Source organism: Zootoca vivipara, chromosome 7 (assembly GCF_963506605.1).
Source record: "Zootoca vivipara chromosome 7, rZooViv1.1, whole genome shotgun sequence".
Classification (NCBI taxonomy): domain Eukaryota; kingdom Metazoa; phylum Chordata; class Lepidosauria; order Squamata; family Lacertidae; genus Zootoca; species Zootoca vivipara.
Window position 1 is genome coordinate 42552400 of NC_083282.1, and position 26538 is coordinate 42578937.

Genomic DNA, 26538 nt, shown 5'->3' on the forward strand with positions numbered 1-26538 from the left:
CACTGGCTCACACTAGTGCAACTATTTAGTTGAAGCCAGCCCAATATGTCTTCAACAAATCACGTTACCTCACAAACGAGCAAAGAAGCCATGACTTATTTCTCCAAAGCTTGCTTTGTTTTTCAGTTGCTTTTGCCTAGTGGTTCTGTAGCTTGGGAGTCAGAGATGGAATCCTCATACAAACCATGGTTATCAAGGCTCTTAGATTTGAATGTAGCACCGAACCATAGTTGAAACTCCTGGTTTATAAGCCAACAACAAACAATGGCTTCATGCTTTGGTTTGTTGCCAGAAAGGAAACCGTGGGTCCTCTGTTGAGCTAGATCTGGGCATTCAAGCTGAACAGTCCATAGCTTAGTGTTAAGTGTGAACTAGGCTTCAGAGTCTTCAAAACAGTTCCAAAGGCATACAAGATGCCAGTCTGTTGAGTTTTTTTCATGCATATTAAGAAATCCATACAATGAACATTTTCCTGAAACACCAGCTAGGTGTCTTTCTGGAGGCAGTGGAACTGCACTTGTCAGGATGGGGTAGGGTGAGAAAGCAGCCGTGAGGTGGGAACAACTCTGAGGGCAACACTGTTAACCTAGAGCTCCCTGACCTCACCTGTCCCCATCCTGATGCATGCAGCTTCGCCACCAGGAAGGTGCCCCCACCTCAGCCTCTGCCTCCCTCCATGAGCTAACACTGGGCTAATCCTTAATCATTCACTGTTAATGATAAAAGAGTGGATGGGCAGACTAAAATTGGAATGCAAAGTCAAAGTCTCTTCAATGACACCCTGGCCTCTTCCCGAGGAATGTTGGTATATGAAGCTACCGGTAATACATCCATTTTAACTAGAACCATATTCTGATAAACTGGATGACCTTCTGCTTTGTTAATAAAACCTTTTGTGCCTCTTATGAAAGAACTCTGCTGCTGAACAAAACGATGAAGCAAAGTATCTACACATTGTAATAATGGTTCTAATGCAGATCCTGACCCAGATAAAATAAGCCTCCCAGGTGGTGGGTTTCCTGGTTTGTTTGTTTTTTGGATCTTAGGATTTTTTTGGATCTTATATAGAGCTTGTGTTCAGCAGGGTTATGTTATCATTAGTATAGCCCAATATAAAGTGTTTTAGTGCTAGAATAAATCAAGCCTAAGACCACGCCTGTGCAAAGGAACAGAAAAACACATGTCCACCAGATCATTGGCATAGCTACCTGGTTGAAATTATTCTTCAAATAAAGCAATTTATTTTTTTTTAAAAAAAACTTTCCTCTGTTTCTTCCCCAGCTTATTGATTAGGTGGATTGCACACTCCTGGAGATTATTATTAATATTAATTTATTTCTACTTTGTATATGGATTGAACTGGATTGAGGTTTTTTACAAATCCATGTTGAAAAACAGATGCAAGCATCCCTTCCAGCAGCAAAATCTGATGTGGTGGGTGGGGACAGAGAACATACCGATTTCCTGGCTAGGTCAGACACCACTCCGAGCAAGGAAGCATCCCTCCTTGACTAACCTCATCTACTGTTCCCCTGTTTTTAATGGGAATGGGGTCCATCGAGAGAAATGTCTTTGGAAATATAATTACATTTTTCCTAGGGTACATAAAAATAGCTTCCTGGCCACAAGTTGTCCCCTGTATTGCCACATTCTCTCTTTGATCAGCAGCTTATGCTCCAGTTTTCTGCCAACTTGAATGGAGCAACTTTTTTGTGAAAGACAACAAAGGTTTGGGAATAAGAAAAGCATTATTCGAACTTTTCCACATGTTTGAAACTCTCAAAGGTCTCTTTCAAAAATCACAACTATGAGATTTTAGGAAATATCTTGTTTAAATATTGACTACAACTCTCAAAACTTTATTCTCATCTTTGATTTGCATGCTCTGAAGTGCATATAATACAGTCTGCCATGTGTTAGTTATGACTAAGGCACTGAAATAAATGGAATTTTTAATTAACTAACTTATGACTATCTTTTTTTTCTTTGGTTTCATTTGGATTGTGGTTTTGTACAAGTTTTGTTGGGCTGGCACCATCATATCTGACCTGTTGACTGATGCTATAGAAAGAGAGGTGTGTGTGTGTGTTTGAAGATGGACCATATGCATTATTTCCCAGCTGTGTTTTGTTGAAACTTTCATTTAAACCAGGGGTCCCCAAACTTACCCGGCTTTGGGCCGCATGCCCGCCGCTCCAATTGCGTGGTGGGCTGGAGGGTGGGGAGCGCGCACGGGGGCACGGGCTGTGCGGGCTCATGCACATGCACAAACGCTATTTCTGGCATACTCCCGACCTGGAAAGCGACGGAAATAGCTTGTGCGCATGTGCAGAAGCCTCATCCGACCTGGAAGTACACCGGACATGACGCTTGCACGTGCGCACAAGCTATTTCCGTCGCTTTTCCAGGTCAGAAGTCGGCAGCCGCGCCACACCGCGCCGGGAAGAGCGGGCGGCGGGGGTCCCCAGGGGCCTCATAAAAGAGCCTCGGGGGCTGTATGTGGCCCCCGGGCCATAGTCTGGGGACCCCTGATTTAAATTGAAATGCAGGGAGTTATACAAAATTCAGATAGAGAAGTGGACCACATGATTTCCACTCCTACAAAATGGATGTTACTCTCCCCACCACCCTCATTTAAAAAAAAAAAACTGCTCGAAAAGTGGCTTTTTAAGTACTGTAGTGCTATAGGATAAATACAAAAATCACACAGAGATTTTGATTTCTCAGGGATTTACTGAATATCTCTTTAATGGGGGGAGGGGAGAGAGATTTTCCCTCAAGGTGTTCACAAGATGTACATTCAATTCTTGAAGACTTGAAATGCATTGGTGATGACTCTGAGGATACCAAAAATAAGAAAGGGTTGGGATTCAGATGTGGAAACCTGCAGCTGGGACTGCCACTGACTTTTCTACATAATTCCAAAAGTGGGTCATAAAACAGCACCAGCTGTTACAATTAAAAATCATACAGCATCTAGCACAGTCTGCTGTTTATGGAGCATTCATTCTTTGTGTGGAGAAGAAGGCTCACTACCCCACACATTCCCCCATCACTTTCCTTATTGCAAAAAAGTGGCTTTGTTGCATAAGAGTTCTGTAATCCACTTTAATTGTGCAAACCTACATTTGCTGGTATGCGATTGAATCCCTCCTGCAATATAATGACAATGTGGAAGCATCCTTAATATTTTGTTCTTATGTTTTTGTCTCCAGGGAGGGGGAAGAGGTGTTTTGAGGGATTTTCTGCCTCGAGTGCCCAAACAACTTTGCTGACCTTGAGTACTGTGTACCTTGACTTGGAGATGGGAGTAGCATTTACTGCTCTGCCCCAGGTAGCAAAATGTTTGGGGCAAAGACAAGAGTTCCCTGATGCTAACCCTCAGGTCAAGGCTTGGCCAAATGAGGTCTTCTGTTATGTGAATCAGCTACCCCTGCCCAGAGAGTTGTCTTGTGGCTGTTTTTCTGTTGGCGCATGTGGGCTGTGTGTGTCTTTGTCTTTCATTGGCCTAGATTCCACAAAAACACACATGCTAGATATATATATATATATATATATATATATATATATATATATATATATATAATATCAACATATAACCAGGGGAGTATCATTATCCTGTTCCTCTGCTGTAATGCAAAGCAAAGTTTTAGATCCTTCTTCACAATGTGGAGTGTTTAGCTCTGCCAGCAGAAAATCGTGATGGAAAACCCATTGCAGTCATGGAAATGCTGACTCAATGAAAACCCAAGCTCTGTTTCTTGCACTTCTCCTGTTAGGTTTGGGAGTGGGTGTGTAAACTCGCAATGAATTGCAGTACAAACTGGAGAGATTGGATCATTTTTGCTTTCTTTATTTTGCAGAATGGGGCTGTAGCCTGCACTTAAGTGAGAAACAAAAGATAATGTTGTTGGCTGTATCCTGCATGTGGTATATATTTTAATAAAATGATTCCCTGCAACTTCTGCAAAGCCAAAATGGCCAGCCCATTTGGAAATCTCTCACAAGTATGACACTATGCAATTTATATAGCTGCAATAGCCATGAATTCCCCTTCTCCTCTGACATTCCATTCTGCCATTATTCCTTCCCTTCCTTGTCATCTCTGCTTCTAGAGCTGCACTTTGCATTATAATGGAAACTTTTAAAAATCAATTTGAAAAGCATTGTCCGATGCTTCTCATTTTAATTTCCTAAGCACAATTTATTTGCAAACTTTTTAGTTCACAATGACCCTGAGAGCCAGGCCACTATTATTTGTATTTTACAGATGGAGAAGGGATGCTTTCCCAACGCTACCTACGGAGCAACTCCACTGGTCCTTGAACCGAAATGCTCCGAGTCCTGCTAGTGTTACCCAGTTTTGACATGTTAAACATAGCATATTAGTCTCCCCTCTCTCTTGCAGATATTTCTGTATAGATAGCTGGGAGGTTGGAGTCAGTCTGGAAACTCTGAGCCATATGCACAATTAATTACCCACTTCTTGTCTTGTTTTAATGAGGAGTGCTTCCCTATGTAAGCTCACATCCTGAAGCTGAAACAGTTGAGCCAACAGCAGCAGTTGTCACTTTAATAACCACACAGACCCACACTTCCCACCTTTATTTTCCTTGTCGCAGCCTGAAATAACCACAAATAGTTCTGCCAGAAGTTTTAAAGGTCTATAAATCACACAAGCAGGTGTCTTCTGTGTCATATATTTTACAGCAAATTTATAAAATGCAATATTTTTCTGACCTTCGTTAGCACTAGGTTTCCGCACACTTGAGAACTGCAGTGTATTCATTTTAAAAAATGGTGTGATTGGACAGCTTTGTCTTTTAAATGTTTTAGTACTTACTGTATGCTTCCCTTTAGATATATAAAGTGCTCTCAGTAGCTATTTTGTTTTGATTCACTAGAACACTAAGCTTGAGCATGCGTTGTTACATAAGAGCAGTGCCCAAGCATAATTTTTTTGAGCCTGGTACAAGCTTGGTGCACAGTCCTTGTCCCATCTCATCAAAGACCTAATTGGTGTCCATTTACTATGTTTACATCCTTTTGTTTCTGCCTGCCTAATTCTACTTATAGTCCAATGTCGTCTTCTTCTTCTTCTTCTTCTTCTTCTTCTTCTTCTCCTTCTCCTTCTCCTTCTCCTTCTCCTCCTCCTCCTCCTCCTCCTCCTCCTTCTTCTTCTTCTTCTTCTTCTTCTTCTTCTTCTTCTTCTTCTTCTTCTTCTTCTTCTTCTTCTCCTCCTCCTCCTCCTCCTCCTCCTCCTCCTCCTCCTCCTCCTCCAGGCAGGATTTCATAGGTAAACATCCCTTTAGACACCATTCCTTAATCAGGCTAGCACATACCTTATCAGGTGGGCACTTCAGATACCTAAAAAAAGAACCCCACAGCTATGTTTCAGCCCATTTGATGGCTTACAGATAAAGATTTTCTGGTTTTTAACTCTGTCCCCAAAGTCACCTGCAAGAAAGACTTGAATCTATCTTCTGAACATGTGAAGCTAAAGATAGAGAATAGTTCTTTAGAGAGTTTGAAAGAGGAATCTTGGTTTGTGGTACATGTATTCATTGCACTCACCTCTAGGGAACAGGGTCTACATATTTCTATATTGTTTCAAAAACCTGTGAACCAGAGGTCATAAGGGAACAAAAGAAATGCATCTGTACATACGGAAGCAATGCTTTTCCCAAATCACTTTTATGGTATGAATCCAATTATAGCCAAGTCAGATATTTTTCAATGTACAGAAACAAGTCTTCCTACTAGTCCTAATAGCGGGCTGTTTCCCTTGAGTACTAGGTACTATGCTTTAGAATTTCATGGACTATGAGATGGGAATTGCTTTTATTTTCAATAGATTTTTAAAAAGAGTTTGTATAATAAAGCAAGCCCTGTCCCATTCCAGAGTGTGTATGGTTCTCTATCTGAACACTTGAGGTTCTACTTTTTATATATATAACAAAATGTTTTATAAAAGAAATACATGTCTATGATTCCATGTTAAAAAAGAATTCACTGCACATGACCCATTATTGAGTACTTCTGATTAAGAGAGCATGGTGTATGTCTAATGATAGAAATGGGGAGAGAGTGGGGGGGGTATCTTTGATTAATGGACTAACCAACAGCGTTCAGAATGTGGAAACAGTGGCCTATTCCCCCAGTCCCTTCATGTTCCATCACACCTTTGTTTTGATGAGCCAGGTTTATTTCCCTCCCACCCCCAGCATGACCTCTTCCTGACACTTATTATTCATTTCCATTTCAGCTCCCTAACTTCATCAACACAACCCTTCCTCCACATGAGCAGGTTACAGCACAGGAAATTGACAGCTACTTCCGCCAGGAACTCATCTACAAGAGGAATGAGAGAATGGGGAAAAGAGTGATAGCCCTCTTAAGAGACAATGCTGACAAGAGCTTCTTCTTTGCCTTTGGAGCAGGTAGGGTTTTGTTTTGTTGATTTCCACATATACTAGTGACATACACAGAGAGACAACTGTTATCTCCCTTTTCCCGTAGGCTGCATATACACGTTTTTAAGCATTTTCCACAAAGAAAAGCGCTACCTGCTGTTTTGCAGTGACATTTGCAGTATAGTCAAAGGATGCCTGCCTGCCCGCTAATTTTCAGCAGACCTATGGAGCACAATTTCGTAAGCTTAAAGTGGATTCAAACTTAACTCTAGAAACACGCCTCTTGCTAACTTTGCTGCCGAGGAGGGATTTGGAGGGCCAAACTAGAAGAGAATGCAGAATTTCACAGCTGGCAACTAAGTTTCCATTGAAGTGAAGCAAAACAAGCAATCACATGTTTAGGATATTGACATAAAATTGGATCCAAAGGTCTCATTTAAGGAGACCTGAAAATGAACTCCAACCATCATTCATTTGGTGGAGGAAGGGGGAGCAAGCAGGAAAAGTGGGAGGGGGGATATTCTGAAACAACATATGTATTGCATGTGGGAATACACACTAGTCCCCTGTATGTATTCTGGCCTCAGTCCAGTACTGGAGTTTCCAATTTATTATTTGCCTCCCATGGAGTCAGCATGTTTCTACAATAGGTACAAGCCTACTCCATGCATATCCACTTAGAGTGTCAGGTTTCTGCGATCTGCTGTACCCTGGGAGAATGAGATGATCGCAAACACTTAGAGTGATCCTTCCTCCTCCTTCCCAAACTGAAAACAGATGCTGTTTATTGAGCAGCATCATTTCAATAAAAGTGTGGAAAAGAAGGTTGTGCAAAAAGTTTGTTCTCCTTTGGTCACAGCTAATGTAAGCCATGTTGCGAAGAAAACAAATGGTAATTCTATCATCTCTTTATTGCCAGGATATGGCATGAAAGACAAAAGGCACCCAGTGGTATGGGACCATTGATTTATTGAATGACTAGGACCATCTCATTCTCTACATTTGCCGGTATTTCATTCTTCAGCCAATGAGACAGCGGGAATGTCATCATGTTAATCATGGGATTATTAAAATAGTTAATAATTAGCAGCTGTGAATATGACAGGTCACTGACTGGGACATAAATCTTAAGGTGGTTTTGTAATGATATAAATTATTAGGTTAGAATTGTTTCTGATCTGCTGGGTTATGGCATCAGAAGAAAAGTATCAGTTTAAAGTATGTATGTATGCGGACATTGGAGAGGAATGGAGCTCAATGGAGCTCAGTTCTAACAAATGCTTTTTGAGCACTAACTGTGGAAATCCCATTTCACATGAAATTTCTAAGCTATGTTTGGTTTTAATTCTTCTTTTGAGATTCCATCCACACGTAAGAGGCCGTATACATTCTTGCTTAGTCTGGAATGGAAGTCGTATAGGAAAGTTTGGTTTCATGCATCTTCACAACTCAGCTGCAGCGAAGGATCCAGTTTTTACACATTAGGCTCTCCATATCATGGCATCTATCTGTGGTTCTGCTTCTAGTCCCCGGTCAGCAGCTCATTCTTTCAGAGGACTCTGTCAAAAATAGAAAAGGAATGAATGGGCCAAGGCTCTAATGCTAATGCCAAGGCCCTTCCCAGTCTGCTGCTGTTAACATAAATGTCACCCCTTGACAACCTTTTCTTGCCATGGAGTAAGCAGCAGTGGTCAATGTGTGTGCGCATGGACACCAGACGATACCAGACCGGAGATGGGAGAGTGATAATTTCTACTATTGATTTAGAATAGGGGTTCCAGGGTGAGTGTTGATGTGTTCTGCTCCTTTTAAGAAACTGCTGCTACGTATGTCAAAGGACAGTGCTTTGTTTCTTTGCAACAGAGATAAAAGTATATTCCATTATAATTAGTGTTTGTGAATATGACTGGAAGCCTGTTTGAGCTTCATCAGAGCTGTATAAGGAGTTCTTGATAAACAAACATTCTCTTTAATGAATAACCTCGGTCTGGATGGTACAAAAATGTATCCCTGGTGGTTGTCAGGAAACATGAAAGAGATTTTGAATGTCTGAACTGCCATGTTAACCCTTCACATCAACACAAACCTTCCAGAGTTAAAAGGAAAAGTGTTCTCCTTTTATTACAACTCAACCCTGTGAGCTTCTGAATGGGCAATTGTAGCTTATGAAATGTGTAAGACTTGTAGCACTGACATCTTTACAACAGCAGTTTTCTACTCAAGCTGTTCTGGCAGGAGAGACCAGAGATGTTGGGCATTGCCTTAAGAGCAGGCATCCCCAAACGGCGGCCCTCCAGATGTTTTGGCCTACAACTCCCATGATCCCTAGCTAACAGGACCAGTGGTCGGAGAAGATGGGAATTGTAGTCCAAAACATCTGGAGGGCCGAAGTTTGGGGATGCCTCCATTACAGCAACACATAATGTTGTTGTTGTTGTTTTGTTGTTTTACTAATAAACCGTTTGCATGGCAAACAACACAAAATGGAATACACATCAGAATACATTGTATTGAGCTTTAGCTGGTGTGGTTCAAGTCACTGCCGCGATTGCAACTTCTTGGTGGAAATTTCTAGGCTCAAGGTGGAATAATTTTCAACCACTTAAGTACTTACCATCATTTCCAAGTAGCTACAGTAGTATCCATAGAGCCTCATAATATGTTCTCCTCATAATATGTTGGGATGCATCATATGGAGGGATACAATGGCTGCATGAGCTGCCCTGTTTAAAAGCTGCTAAAACACCTTTCCCAAACTACTATCATAGTCTTATGAGTGTAGTCCTCTTCGGGCATTTTTTTCTCCATGCACTTAATGAATGAACTCACCATCTGCTCTCTCTGTGGAACTCCAGGAGTTAGAGGATGACTATCTGCAGCGGAGGGTGAGTTGTGTAGGCATGCCACACTTTGCAGAACCCTGATTAGTCTTCAACTCACGGAGAGCAACAAGGAAAGCAATGGAAGGGGTGGGTTAAGCATACTCACCCCTGGTTCCTCCTCCATGTGACATTAACTGTGTGGATAAAGCAGTAGCTGATGCGGGATTAAAAGTATGAGACATGATACAATGTGTGAAACTTCATCCTTGCAGTGCAAAATTGCAGAAAAGATGCATGGACTATAAAAATCACTTTACACTGTTATCATTGGCCAGACAGTGGCATATACATGTTGGCATGCCCTGAGAAGGAGCCATAATGCTTAATAGTACTTTGTATGAATCTAGGCAGTTTCAAGTGTTCTTAGCATTTCTCATGCATTTTCAGTAATCCTTACATCAGCCCTGTAAAAAAGACATCATTACTTCCATGGTGTAGATGGTGTACTAAGACTGGTAGATATTGACTAGTCATGGGTTTGTGGCAGCGGCGGGATTTAAAGCTGCAGTTCCAGCCACTATGCCTCAATGGCAGATGATCCTATAGTGTTACACTTTGGGGCAATCTCTTAGGTGAAATTACACATATATTTTTCAAATCATCTACAACGCAAGACACTATTGAACTTCCATAGGCCACTCTGAAACGCCTCTATTCCCCACAGCCACATACTACATGATTGCAGTGCTAAACCATCATTGCAGCTGAGCTCAAATTTCATTTATTGGAAACCCATAGGATTGCTTTCCAAAACCAAACTAAAAGTCTGCCTTGAAATATACCACACTCCCAGGCTCACACAAATTGGAAAGGTTCCAGAAATATCAACAAGAATGAGTCAGAGTCTGGAAATTGTGCGATATGGCAATGGACATGCAATTGGATTCCACAAGGGAGGCTAATCTGGGGTGTATTTCTAAGAATGGGGGCATATGGGTATGCCTCGGATCGCTCAAACCGTTGGATACTGCTTTGTAACTCACTTAAGGGGAAATATTTGGATTCAAGATTATTTAGTCCCATTCAATCCCACCAGACCAGACACGCCATTACATTATCTAAGGGCTTGCTGAGATATACATTTGATGGAGAAGTGGGAAGTGGTAAAGAATAAATAACCTTTGTCTTTATGACACCCTGCCTACCCCCACATTCTGCACCTGCACCTTATCATCTGAAAGATGATAAGCAGCCATGTGTTTGGGTCATTCCTCCTGCTACTCTTATGAGTAGCACTTGTTCCTCCTCATTTATTCTCCATCAAGAAGTTCTGGATGTGGACTGTAGTGGTCTACATCCAGTTTGAAGTTCCATTCCGCAATCTCCCCCATCCATTTGTATAGCATCTGAAGCCTCCAGTGTTGCATGTCCATAAGTCCCACCCTTATTTGCTCCCCTTTCAGATGTTATCAGAAATACATGGACATCCAGGGTAGGGCCAGGAGGCATGGTGGTGCTGGGGTGGGATAGCAGGTGTGCTTCCAATTCCCCATCACTGTTTGCTTTATGTATGGAGGCTGAATTAGTGATTGGGGTTTCACTCCCATATGCACTTTCTACTCTCTAGACCTGTGCAACTTCACCTGACACTTTAGAAGAATCCCTAACTTTCCCTGGTCATTTACCTTTTTTAAACACACAAACATTTTTAAAAACCTTTTGAAAAGTTAGTACATTCCAGAAGTGTTGCATCTATGCACATTGCGTGAGACATTTAGATTTGCAAATCGGAGGAATAAATATAAACTTGTGCAAATTACATCGCATGACTGTGTTTATAGGAGTTAGATTTTATGGTGACAGAATTTGGGACATTCTAGAGCACGATTCCCAAGCTCTTGGATATAGTGTGCATTGTCTGTTAAAATACAACCGTTATTCCAGGACATTAGGCTTGATTATAACCCTTTGGGGAGTAAATAAATGGGCTAGCTTGACACGCTTTGGAGTAGAGTTGGTCTTTGTTGGAAAGCTTCGCCCTTGTGAACTCAAGTGATTGATAGACAGCACATTGTACCAGGCAAACTTGTAAGTGATGAAGTGAACAGGGAGTTTCCCAACTGCCTTCTCCAGCTGAGAAATAGCCAAGCAGCCAGGATCACATGTGCCATTAAAAAGAGTTAATATTTTGGCAACAAAGAATACACACATAAAACCAATGTTTAAGTCGAGAATGTCTTCTGGTTTATTTCATTTTTATGGGCAAATAATTTGCAAGTAACACATATGATAACAAACAGAATTTATGTATGCTGTTAATTTGGGCTTTATTTTTCTTAAGAAGTCTGACTTTCTTACATTCATTTCTACTTTGCCTTTTATTCTAAAAATTATCTTTGCCACTTTTGGACTTGATGGCTGAGTTTATCACCTCTGAAATTAAGACAGGGTTCAAGGACACAATGTTTGCTAACTGTTTGATCATGGGAGGAAATCATGTTTAGCTAAGCAACAGAAGACTGTGCTCCTAAGGCCAGTTAGGAACTAAACACATGCCACATAAATATGTCTCAGATTTAGGAGGCAGCATGCTGATTTCAGTGCCACCTACCTCGCAGCCAAAAGATGTAGCATGCAATTTTGTTTCTATATGTTTCTGCCTTATAATTCATTGGACTGAAGAAAAGAGCCTTCATATTTTTCAGGCTCCATACACACATTTTAATGGAATGGCAATGGAAATTGAGTACAGTCGTACCTTGGAAGTCAAACGGGATCCGTTCCAGAAGTCCGTTCAACTTCCAAAATGTTCGGAAACCAAAGTGCGGCTTCTGATTGGCTGCAGGTAGCTCCTACAGCCAATCAGAAGTTATGGAAGCCCTGTCAGACTATTGGGTTCCAAAGAAAGTTTGCAAACCGGGACAGTCACTTCCGGGTTTGCAGTGTTCGGGAGCCAAAACGTCTGAGTATCAAGGCATTTAGGATCCAAGGTACTGTTCTTTTCTATGCAGTCCGCGCATAATCTCGATCTATTGCATATTTTTGCCTCTGAAAAGTGCTTCTGAGCAACTGATTTAATTCCAAAAACAGAAGCTTTACAGATTGATTATGCATTATCTCCCAGAGTATCCATTTGAAAATAGATGAAAACAGATGCTGGTGGTCTCACCTCCCCAATGATGTTGTGGGTGGGCTTATATGGAGAGAGTGCATTTAGATAGAATATAAAAGGATAAGATGTAAAAGATGGGGAAATAAGGTAGTATTAAAGTAATAATTAGAGATTATATAAGATTTAGAGTTTACTACGGATGGTATGTAAACAATCGCAGAAGGAGGAGGAATGAGGAAGTCAATAGACTGGAAATAAGGGTTATAAACTAGATTTTTTTCCTTTTTTGTATTTTTGTAGTGTTGTATTTTTTGTATTTGTATCTTCTTTTTGTGTTTTATATTTTTGTATGTTTTGTTGTTTGAGAAAATTTTCAATAAATACATTATACACACACACACACACACACACACACACACACACACACACACATATATATATATATATATATATATGGAGAGAGTGCAATTACAACTTTCTTCACCTGGGGCACGTGCAGGGAAGAAAAGGAGCGGATAACCTAATCAAAGGGAAAGTTTTTAATTGTGTTTTTCAATTAGCCACACCCATCCTTGTGGAGGGCAAGAACTAAAGCCAGTCTAGATTGATAGCTGCATGTTGGGGGTGAGAATGACGCCACGGCGCCAAACAGGCCAGTGTGTATTCAGCATCAGCCAGCATTGATTAACACTGATCCATGAAGCAGGAAACGGATGTGAACAGGATAAGCAAGGGACACAATCCATAGTTCTAATCGGTGGATGGTTCCAGGTTATATAGCTCTATTTTTTTTGTAGGAAAAATTAACAGTTAGCAATCACACAAGTCAGTCAGCTCCCCATTAGGGAGGGGTGCTTTGTGGGCAGGAACCAGGTCTACATAGCGACCTTGGAGTGGGCAGAGGTAAGCCGCCCACGTCACCTTCAGCCTGTCGAATAAGGGCTTGCCTGAGGCCATGTTACGCCCGTTTAAATGTTGGCACGGCCAGGGATGCTGCCTCTGTTGCTTCCAGTTGTTGGCTCTCCCTGCCCACCCACCATCTTTTACGTGGTTCGACTATGACCTATGTCAGTCGCCTAGTTGTTGGGGCCAGGTAGGAATTTTTCCACTCGGGATAATTGGCTCCAGCCACTTGGTTTTTGCCTACCTAGTAGCAGTCATCACAACTTTGTGAGGTTAAGCATTGGGTAAGCCTTTTATGGGAGGGGAGATTGTTGCCTCCGCCTGCCCCTCCACGGTAAGGGTATCCCGTTAAAGGGATCCGGGGGTTGTTGCCTCCGCCTGCCCCTCCACGGTAAGGGTATCCCGTTAAAGGGATCCGGGGGTGTGGTTCCTGTCCGGAGCCTGGGCGTGGGCTAGGGCCAAGACACATCCCCAATGGTAACCGGGGGGGGGGTTCATTTGATGAACATCAGAGGGCTCCCGGGGGTTAATCCTTCAAATAGACTTCCTGCGGGTGTGCAGGAGTCATGTTATAGTCTTGCTTCACCCAATTGCCTAATCCAATATCGCTCACATCTGTAACCAATAAAGTTGTGGCCTTATTCATCCCATTATCCCAATATACTTGTGTTTGTGTGTTTTATTCCGGGGAAGCTTGGGGTCAGGGTCCTTCCCATGCAATACCATTTTTGTGTGTTATCCGTTATTGAGCTGGATAGAGAGACTATCATAGTAAATCAGTGGAAGATCCCCACTGATGCACCATTTCCCCCTTTTTAAGGGGATTAGAGTCTTACTGTAGTAGTGATGATGGTGATGGTGGACGTAAGGTGAAACATTAGAAGAGGATTTAAGAATTTGTTCAATAGAAAACAAGTGAGTACAGTTTCACCTAGTGACCGGCCTGGGAGATATGCAAAGCACTTGAGTAGTTGGGTTAATTCAGTTAAACAATGAAGCTATTTGTATAGGTTTACAGTCACTGCAGTTGAGAAACACACAGCAAATTCAGAATCTGTCTCCTGCTAAATTTAGTAGAATCAGATTACTGTACACAAAAGATGTTTACGATAAGCAAGATCTAAACAATAGGGGTTCTACTGCAATTGGATTAATGGTAGAATCCCTTTGGGATGTGGTTAGGCTTAAGCTCTCTAAATAGTCTATATTCTTTTGCCTAATTCATTTAACCATTGTTTTCATTAGGTATCTGACAGAAATTTATTGTGAAAGAAAGGATGAGTAGCAGCTAGATTGAAAGCATAGTGAAAATTCTGAGTCCTTTTTAGCAAAATGACACTTGGCTACAAGCAATGCAACATCATCATTGTCATCATCTGTTCACTTGTATGGCACTTTTCTCCAACATTTTATCTTTCATTGTGATGCTCTGGCCAAAGCGAAAAAGTAGAGTCTTCCATTGTGACGCTCTGGTGCAACCTAGCTGACTCACGCCAGAGTGTCAGACCAAAAACCGGTACTTTCTGGGATTTTAGCCAGCAGCCAGAATTGGCTCTTGCAATTCCGGGGGGTCCTGCTTAAAATGGGGTGGTTGAATAGTATGATCTCAGTCTACTGACTTATTTACACCCAGGCAAAACTTCTGTGAAACAACATTAATGCGAACCACTTTATTTCTAATGCAAATAAACCATTGGCTATCTCAAAATGACTCACTTATTTCCTGTGTCTTGCCCAGTGATAAGAACAACCAAGTGGGTAGCACTAAGGCAGAAGTTTAATTAAAGTTCTCTGTCATTCATAGTCATCAGGCTATACTGAGATCAGGCAGGGAGAGCACTAGGAATGGTCAAGGGTTGGGACCCATAAATTGAAGTTACAATCACCTGACATCATAGTCAAGTGTTTGACAGGTGCGTGGTTCCAGGAGATCTTGACATGTTTTGATCCAGCCCACTGACTGGATTCAATTTTCTGCCCCTGCTTTAGAGACAGTGTTTCACACATAGGTTATGTCATATTTTTTGACTGGAAAAAGATAAATCACGACTACAGAGGCTGAATGAGTACAAGTATGAAAATGTAATGTTTGCCCATTAGTGTGAATAGTTTCAAAACAGATGGATAGATGCTTGTATGCTTGTAAAGCCTTTCCACCTTTCTTCACCTCTCATCAACTGGGAGCCAGAGCTACCTCTTGTCTTCCTAACAGCTAGTCATTGAGACCTCATCCTTTGGACTGGGAGTAAATCAAAATAAGCTCCCTTCACTCTAAAATGTCTTCACCATCCTCATCTGTAAAGAACCAGAGAAGCTCCATACATATCACAGATAGTAAGATATGGCCCAGTTATATCTTTAAATTGTACATATAAATGGTGTTTCCAGAAGACGAATCAGTATGATACTTGAGAAAGTGTTCTAATTGATGAGTTAACTTAGTTTCTGTTAACTCAGCTGGGTAGGGCATACATCACCAAAGGCATACCTAAAGAGGTTGAGATTAAATCAGAGTTGAATGCAGTGCTTTTTTCTAATATATATATGTCTCATTTTCCTACTCATATTGAAATACTGCCCCTCAATGAGGCCAAACTTAGATTCACAAAATGTTTAAGGATATGTGTATCCCTGCGTCCATCCACACACCCCCAACCCAGAAGAAAGCACTGGTTGTATGCCCTCATATGTGTTCTCTGTGACCTCTGGGTAGGCATCTGCCAAATATGCGGATACTTGATTTGACGGCTCATTGGGCTGTTCTGATAGCCTATTCCAGTGATGGACATTTTGGCTTCAGTTACCCAAATTTGCCTCTTTGAAAAAGAAGTTGAAATAGAATCGTTATGGACAAATATAAGGAGTAATGTTGCCATCACCAGACTAAAGTGTTTGGTTGCATATCTAAGGTTTCTAGTGTGCTGTTGCCAAAATCTCACAAGATCTGAAGGAACATGAGAGATCTTGTGAGATCTTGCCAGAAGCTGGTGCCACTGCAGGCACTTGCTCACAATGCAGGTTAGAGATGCATGGTTCCCAGTGGCAAGGGACGGGAGACCGCTTGTTGTGGGATGCACTGTTCTTGAGAACAACAAATATTCAGTTTGTATGGCTGGCTTCTGTTTGTTCCATACATTTCTTGTGCTTACTACTGGCCTCGGTTAACCTAGACTGTATGATAAAAATTTACAATTATCCTGTCCATGAGCACAAGTCAGTTGGATCATCTCGGTCTGCATACTGAATATGCCAACTGTTCGCGTGAACCACCTTTCAGCGTGTACATTGCAGAGCATCGTTACAAAGCACCTTCTGAAGCATTTGGCTGGCAGTTTTGAAAAGGCACTCAGTGTGTGCAATGAAAACGCCAGTGTTTTTCTCCCTGGCCTCTTATCCTTACTCTGCCGAGCTGACAACATTGAGAAGGAACCCTTCCTCTGCGTGTTTCTATTTTCCTTAAGACTTGCCAATCATGCCGTTTGACTTTGCCCAAAGTTTGTTGTCTTTGCAGATGGTCACAGCATGAGCTACCAAAAGCTTCAGTGAGTCTGACAAGAGATTCTGTTAACCTAACTCAAGCGTACAACCTGGCATCAAACCAGAGCACAAAGGGGCTTTTCACGGACTTGCTGCTGCCTCAAATATTTCATTTCATGGGTTTCAATTAATCTGTATTTATTGCCACTTATCTTAAATGGCTAACAATATCAAGAGTTTAGAGAGTGCTTTTAATGTCAAACTGGGTCAATTAAAAGGCTACTTAAAATATTTGCAAAACTTTTCATCCCAAAGTTGGCCCCTCAGTCTGCCTTTAACTAATATGGTTTAAACAAACACTCGGCTTATGAAGAATGGCATCTAGTACATTTCCCCCTTGATATCTTTAGAGATCCCAGGATCAATTTCCTTTCTTTTTGCCCCTTTACACTTATTGGAGTAGGATGGAGCAGTTAGGATATATGTGTAACAAAATATACTTTCAAGTCCTGAAGAAGCAGGAGGCCAATCATGATTTAGATTGTAGGAAGAAGTGATACAATTCTACGCAAGTAATGACTGAGCTTATTCATGAGGAGCCTTGTTATCTTCTGTTCAAATGAAGGCATTGTACCAACATGGCTGCTGTTACCTCCAGGATTTGCTGGGGTGATATGCTATAACATAACAGCATTGGCACCATTGTCAGACGGATCTTAAAGCATTTTGCTTCCTTATTAAGTGACTAAAAACTGGTGGTGCACAGAGAATTTTTAAACAAGGAAAATATGTGTTTACATTAACCAATAATATTTTTGTGTTTCCAACACATTGTTTTTTAAAAAAAGCAAAACCTCTATTGCATTGAAAGTTTTGAATGCTTGCCATATTTCCAAAAGAATGTCAATGCTATAACAGAGTCTGTTATAAAACATTAAGTCCAAAAGACTGTAACACCATCCACACTACTCATGGGCTAATCTTGGGCTGCGTTCACACTTCCATTTACTGTGCATTGCCTACATTTCCAGTAATGTACTGGGTTTTTAATCCAGAGGATGGAGATCTAGCTCTGTGCGGGCAGAGGGGTGGGGTGCCAAGGTGTTTGGCCTACAGTCGCAAAATGTCTTAGGCTGCCCTTGCTGTGTGGGGAAAATACTTCCGTTTATCTGCCCTGTCCTGCGTCTTCCAACATTCAGCTGCACTGAGTGACCCAAATGGATTCCCATTTGCTAATAATGAATATTTATATAATGGTTTGAGAAATGGCTACAGCACAGTGCAATCTTGAGGTACCTCACCATGTGGCCTGTAAATAGCAATAGCCATATTGAATCCCTGTCAGGGAAAATGGTGGGATAGAAATAAATGTAATAATAATAAAGAAGATTCTGATCACCTGTTTCCGCACTTCTAAGAACTAGTGCTGAAGGGGACCGTGTGCATCTCTGCCATTGGCACAGATTGTTGTATCATCCTAGAGGAGGGCTGGGAGATCTGTAGATTTATTATTGGTGTGAAACCACAAAAACATGTCTAGTTCACTCGCTTTCCTTTTCTTTGTGCCCATTGCCTTAAGAAACATCACTACAGTAAGGTATTTGGGTGGACGGCCACAATATCTGAGTAAAGTTACATTAGGTAAAGGTAAAGGTGCCCCTGACCATCAGGTCCAGTCGTGTCCAACTCTGGGGTTGCGGCGCTCATCTCGCTTTATAGGCCGAGGGAGCCGGCGTTTGTCCGCAGACAGCTTCCAGGTCATGTAGCCAGCACGACAAAGCTGCTTCTGGCAAACCAGAGCAGCGCACGGAAACACCGTTTACCTTCCCGCCGGAGCGGTCCCTATTTATCTACTTGCACTTTGATGTGCTTTCAAACTGCTAGGTGGGCAGGAGCTGGGACCAAGCAACGGGAGCTTACCCCGTCGCAGGGCTTCGAACCGCCGACCTTCTGATCAGCAAGCCCTAGGCTCAGTGGTTAAACCCACAGTGTCACCTGGGTTCCTAAAGTTACATTAACTAGTGGCAATAAGTCACAATGGAATTCAGATGACATGATGTGGTGGGGATAGTTATGTTATTTAACATTTGTTAGCTGTTTGCTCACTTGTTTCTTTTTTATATTAAAAAAACTATTTTTTGTGATCTAATTATTGTTACTCTGCAGTCCATTCCAAGAAGAAATAAGAGCAGAAGCAGCTAAAAAATATTCCTGCACAAACCCCAGTGACAAATGGGTGAATGGGGCACTGCCCCACCAACCTCAAGTCTTCTCTCAACCAGCCCCCACCTGCCTGTCTTCTTACTTGCAACCTGTCCAGGGGGTGGCCTCTCAGTTTCCTCCTCTTTGGTCTCAGTGTGGCCCTTGTAGGACTCAGCAGGGAGAAGCAGGATGGAGACACAACTAGAATGAGCCTGTCATTTGGCTCTGGCTGTTGGTCTCCCTGTCTTCCACTTTAGCAGCCCCTATGGGCACAAACCACCAATGAAAAATATCTTACACAGAAACACTGCAAAACCAGCACTAAAACTCATATCAAGTTGACAGAGGATAGCAGTCCCCATCAAAGTGGGCAGCACTGATCATCCACCCCGAAATGCCAAACATCACAATCTGGTTCCCTCCAGATGATGCAAATGAACCGAACACTTCTAGATACAATTCCAGAACCTTATTCCCCTTATTCTCACTCCCTGCCAGACATTTACTGATTGCTGGCATGTTTTCTCTTTCTCCTAGCCTAAGGCAGTATGATGATATCATCCGTCTTTCATCTGTTACTTGGTCAAACTTCTCCCCCTCAACAAGTGTTTTTGGAACCAGGCCACTGTGGTCACTGCCTGGTTGTTGTTCTCCAGCCTCTACGGTTCTTCCACCTGCTTTTTCCCCAGGGAAGAAATGGGAAAAGTCAGAGAGCATAGAAGATCCCAGGATTTTCCATAGAAGCTAGAGGAAAGGTTTGAAATTCTGATGGAAAGGGGAAGGGTTTTGTTTTGTTTGTTTTAAAAAAAACAGACCACAAATTCTCAGCCATCAGGATTTGGCATTCATCCTCGACAAAGCCTTCACATTGTGGCTTGCCCTGACCTCCAAAGGAGTGGGATTAAGGACTGAGAAGAGAAATTGGCTGCCTACCTCACTCATGTCCCCATGCCTTTCAGCAAGTACATGAACAGGATACCGATAGCAGTGATGGAATGTGGGGTAATTTTAAATAGGCAACTAGAATAAATATACATTGCAGGCAGCAAGTGTATTGTGTGGTATCCAGACGAAGGAAGCATCTTATTTCCCCACATCACCAAGTCTCACAAGGGGATGTGTTTGTTTTGTGAGAGGTAGGAGAATCCAAAAACCCAGGAACCTGATTTTTCAAACGTATCTTTGCTTTTGTCCAGGGCCGGCCCTATGGCCAGGCTGGGTGGCGCAGGGCGCCAGGGCGCCCGCCCGCCACGGAGCTGCGCCCCCGGCAGCTGCACTGTGCGCTGCGCTCACCAGCCCGCCCGTGCAGCTCCGGCCGCCCGCAGAGCTGGGAAACTGGGTGGGGCGGGGGCGCCGGAGGGATCCGTTGCACCACGGCGCCAAATATACTTAAGACGGCTCTGCTTTTGTAGATTCTGTGGCACACTTGGACTACAAAATTTGCTTCTGCACTACACTTTACATAGGTAAGGATAAGCAAGCAAGACACTGCCAAAAATGGTATACAATTTTAATAAATAAATAAATAAGGTGAGCAGCAGGCTGGACAACACGGGTGTAAAAATTACTAGGCTAGATGGGCCAATGGACTGGCTCAATATAAGGAAGCTTCCTTAAGTTAAATGCTATTTCTGGAAATAGGCATAGCAGCCAGAGTGATTGGCAGATACACAAATGGCTTTTTAACAGCGCGAGTGAAATATTTGCAGCCCCCCTCTCCAACATGAACAGTTGATAGGCTATATTGTTTAGGGATTGCAAAATATCTAATTTTTAATGGTGATGGTGATGGTGATGACGACAAGGTGCTCCAATTAACTGGGCAACAGATTAAAACAACAACACAAAATTATGGATAGTACATGTACTTGGCAGCAGCATGGCTGCCACTTATTGGAATGGCTTGGGGCTGCCTAGGTGCACCACCAAAGCCAGGCCACCAATGTGCTCATGCAGCCCCATCCTCACCATCACCCTTGCCTCAACTCCACGCTCTCCTGGCAAATGGCAGCAGTGTCATCAGGAGGTCAGTGGCCCGGTACCACCCCACTACACCAGCTGCTCCTGAAAACACCTCTTCATGTGTCCAGTTCCTCATCTAACTAGGGATATGTATTTGGAAATCTTCTTCTAGGAACTCATGCTTCCCAGGTGGATCAGGCTGATAAACTTTTTTCCACCAAGAAAGCACAATTGGAACTTGAGGAAAGGGGAAACCTCTGGACCTGTGCTACACAGCTTAAACATCTTTCTTTCATTCCTTCATTATAGGGTCATGCCACACTAATCTTAGACCACAAGTGGGATGGGAGACTGAGACAGAGAGATGACAAGTTGCCTGAAAGTCATGCATTGCTACACATGTTTAGTTCTTACCCCCCCCCCCCACCAGCACACTGAACCTGATATGTGGGAGGGTGGGTTCACCTTCCTATATTTTATGCCATCAAGGCAAACTACAGCTTGTGGTGACATTTTGATCAGGAAAATGGCATGCTGAGAAAGGAACATTTACTCCTCCTCCTCCAGCATTGCTTAAAGTAAAAATGAAGGGAGATCCAATCACGCATCTCCCATGTGACTAGATATCTGGCCCTAAATCTATCCATTGACTTGATGGTTGCCTAGGGATTTAAACCCACATCTTGCAGGTGTAAACCCAGTCCTCCATCCACTACATCCCATTGCTCTTTCAGTTTGCTCGTCTTGAATAGCCACAACTGTGGGAAAATATGATGGGATGACATGACTGAGCACATCTGCTTTTTCTTTGTCAATTCTCCTATGCTGTGCGAGCTATGATGGATTGTCCCCCAGTCTTTAAGAGAAATATTCAAAAGACCTGGATTTAATTGTCCTGCATTTATTGCACAAAAGGAGTGAATTATGAGCCACTTTACAGCATCTCCAGTGAAAGTGATTATTAACTTTGCAGAAAACTGTGCTTTGCCAGAGATATAACCCTGTCAAAATGGCCCCCTCCCTCTTGCTGGGCTCCATTGGAAAAAGAAAAAGGAAAGAAAAAAAGAAAAAAAACTCGTGAATTTGCTACCTCCTGCCAGTTAAAGCTCAGGGTGAAATGCAAAACTGAAAGCTGCCAATAGTTATATATTTGATTCAGATGTTGTGGGAGATGTTTCCTTTTCCTTTTCTGAGTGTGGTTCAGTCGGTAAAAAGGAAAGAATGCAGCAACATGTGTCTCTTTTGCTATTGAAAAATTTACAATTTTTGCTATGGCAATTTGTGAGGGTGGAGCTGGAGCACTCTGGGTGTCTGACCCTTGACAGGTTTTTTTAATATATATATATATATATATATATATATATATATATATATATATATATATATATATAAAGAGTTAGCATTCCAATGAGATTGATTTCCCCTGGTACCATTCCTACAATTCAGTCCATGTTATTTTAATTGTCTTGTACGGCATATTAGCAAATAACTCATTAACACTTTACTTTCAGAGTAGAAGCAGAATATATATATATATATATATATATATATATATATATATATATATATATATATATGGATTAGCAGGTCTGCATTATGTAGCACATACAGTATGTGGTGCTCTTTCCCCCTCTTGTGGTCATACAGGCCCAGAAGTAAGAAGGCTGAATGTTTACAAATCCAGCCTGGTTTGTATGGACATTAAGTATTTCCGTCTCATTCTCAAGGATTCCTTGCGTAGTCCTAGATAGCCATGGGCACAGAAAATAGCACAGTGGTGTGCTGGGAGAGTGTGAAGTAAACAGCTGCTTAGCATTCATCATATCAGACTATCAGCTTGTCTCTAAAGGTTATATGTGGAATAAGGTCAGCAAACTTTTTCAGCAGGGGTCCGGTCCACTGACCCTCAGACCTTGTGGGGGGCTGGACTATATTTTGAAAGAAAAAAAGAACGAATTCCTATGCCCCACAAATACCCCAGAGATGCATTTTAAATAAAAGCACACATTCTACTCATGTAAAAAAATGCTGATTCTCGGACCATTTGCAGTCCGGATTTAGAAGGCGATTGGGCCGGATCCGGCCCCCGGGCCTTAGTTTGCCTAACCCATGATCTAGGGTCTAAAACTGTAGGAGAGGCAGACCACGTGGAGACCGAGTACAAAGCTTAGGGGAGAAGAAATAATTTGGAGGTATATGGAACCTTCCTCATTGCCTATTAGAGTTGCATCACTTCCTCCAAGAAAGGGACAAGGCAGCCCTGGCATGTGGGCAGGGAAGAGACAATGAAATTTTAGAAAAGGGGAAGCTCCTCTGATGAGAAAATCATTTCTTCTACTAGTCTGGCAGTGCATTTTTGATGTTTATAAAAAGGACTTCCTGTTTTGCAGAACTGGGGGCTGATTTCCCTTGGTGGAGGGCTTTTATTGACCTTTCACACTACATGCATGTCTGGTGATTGCAGATGACCTGCTCCCCTCCTCTGCTCCTTCCCATTTTGCAGAACCATGAATGCAGCAGTGGGCTGTGTGCATGCATGTAATTGCACAAAAGGAGGTTTGCATGTTTCTCCAAGCTACTGCTTCAGTGGGGAGTGGGCTTCAAAATGTTGGAGATGCTGTGGTCGCCTGCCTGTCTTTGTGCAACCACAGGCACACAGGCAGACATTTCTGTCTAGATCTGTAGAGAGCAGGTTGCTAACACTGTTATTTCAAATAAATGATATTTAGATTTCAAAGGGATTGTGCGTGGTGGCAGCAGCAGTAGCGGCTTTCTTGCACGCCCTCCTGCCTCTTGCCTGCCCCAGAGCTTCAATTCTAGTTGTGAAGATTTTTGGATACAGTATTTTTGGTATGGATTGAAGAGAGAGCGGCACAGAGAGTATTTAAAGGGTGCTTAGAGGGGGCTCCCCACTTCACATGATTTCACATATGTGCGTGGGGACCCGGAATGTAACCCCCACGTAAGTGGGGGATGCCTTTATACAGAATTATATGTGTAGATTTCTGTGCTTCAGGTGTGCATAGGTGGTGGAGGCAGGATGAGCTGGGTGCCATCAGGAGTGACGTTGAAGGCCGCTCCTGTCTGCACATTTTGCCCTTCACTCCAGTAGCATATGAATGGGGCTACTTAGTCAAGTATATCCCAATGCTATCTATAATGTTCTATACAAAAGTGTTGTGATCTTGAAACTGTATCAACTGTATGCTGTTGTTGCACAGTCATATTTTCCCCGCCCCATAAGGTACTGCCTGATAGCATGTTGTCTGGTGACTATACTGTAGACCAGGCATGTCCAACAGGTAGATTGCGATTTACTGGTAGATCATTTCCTGGTAGATCCTGGTTGATCTCTGGCCTCTCAATGATCTCCTTACGAAAAAGCAAAAGGCAAAGAACAAAACAAAAACAAAAACCCCCAACAACTTTGGCTCCTAAAAAAAGCTCCACAATTTTGGGTAGATCACTGCCAGTTGTTGTTGTTTTTACTGTGACTATCACAGAATATTGGGAGTTGGATGTCCCTGCTGTAGACTACCCTGTTTCTCCGAAAATAAGATGCAGCCATAAAATAAGCCGTAGCAGGATTTTTAAGCAGTCAAGGAATATAAGCCATACCCCGAAAATAAGACATAGTGATAGGCGCAGCAGCAATGCCGGCTGCGGCAGGAGGAGGAGGAAAAAAATAAGACATCCCCTGAAAATAAGCCATAGCGTGTTTCTTTGAGGAAAAATAAATATAAGATGGTGTCTTATTTTCGGAGAAGCACGCTATTTGATATGGAACAATTAGAACAGCATGAGAATACAGCTTATTTGGCATGGAAATGTTATCACAAAAATCCAGGAATTGTGACAGAACACAGCACTCAGTATTATAAGTGAGAGAGTAACAAAGGCATTCAAGTCCGAGATGTAGAAATCACAGATTAGTCAAAGATGGGACACATTTCAGCATGCATAAGCTCTGTTAGTGCTGGAAACACAACAGTGAATATGAATTTTTGGAAATGGCACGGCATTGCCTCTCAGCTTGCTGTTTCAGTCACAGAAGAACTTCAAGAACGGAGAACAGGTGAGTCTTGGGACCATCAGTTAATTTGAGCCGCAGATCATTGAGACTGTTTTCAGTGTCAAGGCTCAGCCCTGAAACATATGGTTTGTTTCAGAGTCTATGTCAAAGCCTTTCGTTCACCAGAATAGTCACAGCCACCCCCCAGAGGTTTGGGATTAGAGGCGAAAGCTTCCCAGCTCAAAGAATACGACTTTCAGGCGGGTCTAAGTTAAGCAAGACCAAACAAGTAAGATCCAATGTTATGTTCCTTTAGCATTATTGAAGCTCTAAATTTGTGCTACTTTCTATGGATATATTGTTCAACTGCTACAATTAACAGCTGGAGCTATTTTTAGATGTAAGCAGTCAAAAGGGACTCACAAGAAGTTACATTTCACTGTGGAGTTATGATTCATGTAACTGGTGATGCAAAACAGATATCTTCCCCAGTTCACCCCCCAATGTGGCTGTGCTTAGGATAATGTGAACAATTCAGCTTTTTCCCTACCCCCCTCTGCCTTTTCAATGAGTGCTCAATTCTAAATTGCTCAAAAAGATTTACTAGAACCCATATTAAGCTCTGGCATCCATTGGAATGACCAAAATGGAATTACATATTGATTTGACTTTCGCATTCAAGTTGTGGTCTGGTATAGTATAGTGGTGGTTGGTATATCAACTTCAGATCTCAACTCAGCCATGAAAACAGTAGGTAACTTTAGCCAGAAGAAACAACTTGCATTCAGCCACATCTCCTGAATGGCAATAGCAGCACTTATGCACTGTCAACTGGGATCCTAATCTGGATTTCTAGAGTATGGCTCAATAAATAAGCAATGTGCTCGGTGCATGTAAAAGATCAGTAACAAAAAATGAATATACTTACAAAAGTCCAGTATCAAGATAACTACCATATGTGACAAAGTAGTGTCAGCAGTCCATGGTGAGGCAGGGAACATGAAGCCCTCCAGATATTTCTGTAGCTTCCATTATACTTGGCCACTAACCATGCTGACTGGGGTTGATGGGATTTGGAGAACAACAATATATGGAAAATGGTAAATTCCCCACCCCCGTGTTACATGCTACAAGGTATGATGACTGAACGTATAACGTTTGCCATTTAACAGCAGGGTGAAGCTTGTTCTCTAACTTTGTCACAGGAAGGAAGGAAGGAAGGAAGGAAGGAAGGAAGGAAGGAAGGAAGGAAGGAAGGAAGGAAGGAAGGAAGGAAGATAGATTAGCCTTAAAGTTGTGTATGAGTATCCCATCTTCCAAAGTAAGTTCTGCAGGCAAACGCCCCGACTATGTCATTTTGACTCTGCATGACTCTGCCTCAGATGAGGAGAAAAGGTGATGGATTCCACATTGCAAGTGCTTCAAGTACTCCCAATTGAAAAAACAAATAATGAGACAATTAAAGTGACCCACATTAAACAAAACAAGATGGAAAATAACCTGTGGCCTTTATGGAGATGTGCCTTTCCATCACAGCAATAAAACCAGGGCTGGAGTACTGTAATCATGTTAGATTATTTCTTTGTACACCTGCCTGAACTCTCCTGCGTCTGATTAGCATTTGATTAAGCCACT

General features: G+C 42.2%; 1 protein-coding gene across 1 annotated transcript in view; it reads left to right on the forward strand.

Annotated features, from left to right (window-relative positions):
- Window positions 1-26538, forward strand: part of TRABD2B (TraB domain containing 2B) — a 252036-nt gene that overhangs the window by 171742 nt on the left and 53756 nt on the right. Inside the window, exon 4 of the mRNA XM_035121644.2 lies at window positions 6266-6440. Coding sequence (XP_034977535.1) covers window positions 6266-6440 — 175 coding nt within the window. The remainder of the gene's footprint in view (window positions 1-6265; window positions 6441-26538) is intronic.